Raw genomic sequence first — 5,114 nt, forward strand, 5'->3', positions numbered from 1 at the left:
ATCGGAAGTAACGAAGATGATGAGAGCTTGGCCGTTGCAAAAGTATCCATCTTTCTTCCGTTCGGCCAAATCCTGTATCCAAACAACCCTAAAGAATCCGTTCGAGCATTTTTTTTTAATATTTAGATAAATTCACACCCATATTATATTATAATTGTAAAACTCAAAATTAAAATTTTTTAGTTAATAGTCAAAACTCTTAACCAATAAATGAGATACATTTTCTGAAGGAAAAATGAATATGGAGCAAGAACAGCAGTAACTCTCCCTGTTCTACCATGCAATTAGTAACTTTCACGGAAATATCTCTAATCTCTATCACTACAGCACATCATATGAAAGGTGGCTACTAACTTTCTTTGACAGAATAACTATTCAAAAAATAATAATCTTTATGTATTCCACTTAATTAAACGTCCATAAAATTACCCACATGATGAATCCGGCATCTCCAGCGTCGTCTCCGGCGACCTTTCACAGCCCCCTGGCAACAAGTACCTAAACCTCTCCGCATTCTCAATCAAATACGGCGGCAGATTGATCGCCGACTGCGATTTAGGTATCGGCCCAATCTTACTTAAAAGCTCCTTGAAATTATACTCCTCCGGCAACATATCAAACAAGTCCCCACCTTCACAAATGATCCTCTGTATCCTCCCTTCATCCAAAAAGCTCGTCTTCCTCACTCTGTCCGCATGACTGTAAGCTTTCATCTTAAAAACAAAATCTTTAATCCTCCTGAAGCAAAAACTGCAATGCCATCCCGCGTCCGCTAGAATAAAATTACTTCGCCTCGAGTGCCGGTAAAAGGTCTCACCTTTCCGATAAATATTTGCCGTCGCTCGCCAGCTGCTGAAATCGACCAGGAACTCGAAAGAGTACATGTAATGGCGGAGCTCTAAGTGGAGAATGGAGGGGAAGCCATCGCACCATCGGAGAAGTTCGATGGTTTCAGGGCTGGGGATTTCGTCGGCGTCGGACATGATGAGAAGATCGTCATCTGTGATGCCGGAGAGAGAGATGAGGGAATTCATGGCTGAGCGTTGATTGGATTCAAAGTCGAAGGGGGGGAGGGGAGGATTGGAGGAAGGAGGGGTGAAGGAACGGTAGATGATTTTGTGGGAGGCGAAGGAGAAGATGGAGCAGTTTTTATTGAAAAGAAGGGGTTTTGGGATGCCGGTGAAGGTGGAGTTTGATTCGAGGAGGAGGAAGCGGTGGATGAGGGGGAGGAGAGTGCGGTAGCGGAGGTGGAGGATGTCTAGTTCATTGCTGAAGATGACTGCGTCAAAAACGCGGCGAGGGGAGGAGCGAGGGGAGAAGCCGTGGAGGCGACAGAGGAAGGGGAGCGAGGCGTTGGGGGAGTGGAAGTGAGGGAGGCGGATGAAGGGACGGGGAGGGGTGTCCCAAAGGGGGCGGAGGAGGGAGGGGATGAGGTGCATGTAAAAGAAGAGAAGGGCGGCGCCGGCGGCGGAGAGGAGAAGGAGGAGGAGGAGCAGAAGGTGGAGTTTTCGCGGCATGGATTTAGCTTCGGGGTGGAAGTGGTCAGGGTGCTACTGTTCGATTGATCAGTCAAAAACAATGAGGATGTTCAATGAACAAGAAGATAAATATTTAAAATGAGGTATTTGCATTTAACGACCTCACAATACTTTTATTTGCAGAACCTTATGTTTTTATTTTTTTATTTTGCTTTTTTTGCATGCCCATGGAAGTCAACGTTGTTAAGGTCCTCGTGGGTTAATTTTTGCTTTTAAAAAATTTCCTATGACCAAATCAAATAGATTATTTTCATAGAAAGCAAACACACAAAAATTGAATTAATTAAGTAATAATAATGCATGACTTGGTATTTTTGAAATGTTATGAATGATTCTTGCAAATAAATGTGCTAATTATCATATTTTGAGCAAATATTAGAAAAATATTTCCATCATAATATACAAAAATAGTATCTCAAACTATTCAAATAATCCTAACTAGGCATACAATATTGTAAAATATGTAACAAAAGAATTATATATCAAAATGACATAGCAAAATCTTACACTAGGCTAATTGGCTAAGCGATTATGCCTTATCACAGCACCTAAGTTTGTGAAATAGTATGATTTTAATCTGACTGTGACGAGCTATCTAGCTAGTTATCTCGCCTTAATGGATTCAAAGAAGCTAATTCTTGACACCTTAATATTTTTGAACTTTCAATGCTAAATTTGAAAGTATATTTAATTGTGTTGAAAGAACATGAAAATAGATATATATGTATCTATAATTTTTAAAATATAAATTAAAAGGTTTTGAAAAGAGTTGGATTATGAAATGCCTAAAGTAAGCAAATCAAATTTTTTTTTTTTTTTAATTATTTAAAATGGCATGCCCTATATTTTTTATATATCTAAGCACTTCATATGAGGTCCAATCATTATAGGATGATCTTATTAATGTGTGAAAAAGTACTTGATAATAATCATCTGATAGTCAGTCCATCATAATCACATGATAGTCGTCAAATTAATGGCACATATATATAGCCAATCAATGTTGATTCAACTTAATTAATCATATGCAAATATAATAACATGATAGAAATAAAATTATGATAATTAACTATCAAGCTCAAAAGATTTAAGTATTTAAAATGAGTACAAACACCTGAAAGATAAAAGCTTTTTGGATATTCAGAAAGAGCTCTAAGTGTCAACAGTGTAAAGATTAATCTGAAAAGAGACAATCTACTAAGAAGAGAAAAATGATTTGGGTATATATCTAAACTCAAAACCAAAAGAAATTAGCCGTCATATATGGCTCAGTACAGGAAAATTTGCTATTACCGTCATACTTTCCGGCGGCAACACATACGTTGGAAAAAGTGGCGGCCTAACTAGCGGAAAATATGCCGGTAACTTTACGGTGGTAGTTTCGAAAAAGTTTCACCGGTTTATATTTTTCGATGCGCGAATTACCATCGGAAGAAATTCGCCGGAAAATGGAAGAGCATGATTAAGTCTAGGACATGGTATTTTCCTGTTGATTTTCTGGCTGATTTCTATTGATACTCACGAATTTGGTCCGCCTATAACAGAGCATTTTCCTGTAGTGGCTAAACAATATGATGACTTAGCTAAAAGTGCGTGACGAAATCACGGAAAGTCTCAATGAAAGAGCATGTTTAAGTCTAGAAGAAACTTGGTAAACAAATAGTGCTAGGTTAAGAATAATATTATCAAATGAGTGCATACACACTATAGAATTACTTAATTGAATGGGTAGAACTAAGCCAATGGTAAGCTAACCTAAAGGGCGTGATCAAGCTATGTGATGATTTGATTAAGGAAGCATGACTAATTGAAGGAGACTTCTAATTAAAAGAGCATGACTATTGATTAGTTGATGAATAATATAACAAAAATAGCTAAACTACATTAAGAGTATATTTTGTCAAATGAGTATGCCCAAAACTAAGATATTTCCTAGTTAAATGAGCATGATTAAGATGATACAAAGTATAGTGAAAAGAACCAGTTTATACCTCAGAAAGGCTCGATTATAATATAAATTATTATGTGCGGACACCAGACCGTCAGGAGGCTAATCAAACGAGCCGCGTCACTCGGTACACAGCCATGGTACATAACAAATGGGTGATGTGGCTCATTCTGTTTCACCTCCGGACGACATCTTTATCTGCACAGATTAATTTCACCAATTATAAAGACATGACTAGTGAGAATACATGTCAATCAAAAAGAGCATGACTAGACTATCAAATACGAATCTAGTCAAGATATAAATTAAATTGTCAATACATATAAGCAATAATATAATAGAATAGATCAGAGTGATCTATGAAAATATCTCGAAGGTTTGATTTCTAATTTTCAATTAATTTTAATATAGCTGATATGTGTTGTGAGCTATTTTTTCAAAATTTAAAATTCATTGATTCTATAATTAAATTCAATCTATAATTAAATTTGTGATATTTTAACATTCCATTTATTAAAAATTATATTAAAAAAAATGATAATTGTACGGCAAATACATCACTATGGGAGAAAGTCCAGGTCTTAAATAATAAAAAACAAGTGGTTCCAGCCTTCTGAGGCCATGAATATTTTTAATGGAAAACTGACCTAGCGATCATCGTTGGAAAAATTATTAGGTGCGGAGTATGCATCGTTCGTATAAATATGAGTATCTAGCAGTATTCAGCGGTATCAAATACTGGTACCTAGTGCGAAATAAGACTTGTGCGGACGGTTCTCCCCGTCCGCACTCCGCACCTAATAATCTCTCTCATCGTTGGCTTTCTTTTAGTGCATAATCCTTCAATAAATAATAAAAATATTTAAAAGAAATTTGGATGAAAATTTTAGATCTATTTTAAAATGAATGTGATTCTAAATTACTTATGCAAGAATTTAATCATTATAACTCACTCGTCTTAATATAAATTTAAGTTTTCATGTTAAATTTATTTTATTAATCGATTAATTTTTATCTTATATTTATTTTAAGTTAAATTGAATTAATTAAATATTTCTATTATTAAATTTAAGTTATAATGTTTTAGTGTAAATTTTTAAATGATGATAAAATTTGCCTAAATATGGGCTTAAATTATAAATTTTTTTTAAAAAAATTATGATGTGTTCTTGCTTCCAAGATTGAGCTCTCCTCAAGGCCATGAACAAAATAAAATATGATTAATTATAGTTTTAGCCATTCAAGAAGTTCGCACATTGGTTGGAGTAAAAATCATAGAAAATTTTGCTCTAAAAATTTTTAATTTATTTGAAACTAATTTCAAATGCTTCATTGGGCTTTAAAAGTACTGAAATTTAGTTCACAACAATAACAACAATAATAACATTAGGTAAATAAATTATTTTCCTCTGTTTTGTCATATCATAAGTTAAATTCTCATTTAAAAGCAATTTAATTTAGCGAACGGTGCATAATCCGCAACGGTAGTGTTCTGCCATTCTTTTGAGTAGTCGTTAAAAATTTCAAAATAACTCCGCAACGGTAGTGTTCTGCCATTCAAATCTAATAAAAAAAGACATTTCTAATACTTTCTAACCAAATCTTTTTTAGGCCTACCTCTACATTTA

General features: G+C 34.8%; 1 protein-coding gene across 1 annotated transcript; it reads right to left on the reverse strand.

Annotated features, from left to right (window-relative positions):
- Nucleotides 1–274: 274 nt before the first annotated feature.
- On the reverse strand, nt 275–1,676 carry LOC110109988 (beta-1,4-mannosyl-glycoprotein 4-beta-N-acetylglucosaminyltransferase-like). Its single transcript, XM_020841254.2, has one exon. The coding sequence runs from the start codon at nt 1,515–1,517 to the stop codon at nt 426–428; it is 1,092 nt and encodes a 363-aa protein (XP_020696913.1). The 5' UTR covers nt 1,518–1,676; the 3' UTR covers nt 275–425.
- Nucleotides 1,677–5,114: the final 3,438 nt, after the last annotated feature.

Source organism: Dendrobium catenatum, unplaced genomic scaffold, assembly GCF_001605985.2.
Source record: "Dendrobium catenatum unplaced genomic scaffold, ASM160598v2 fragScaff_scaffold_1220, whole genome shotgun sequence".
NCBI lineage: Eukaryota > Viridiplantae > Streptophyta > Magnoliopsida > Asparagales > Orchidaceae > Dendrobium > Dendrobium catenatum.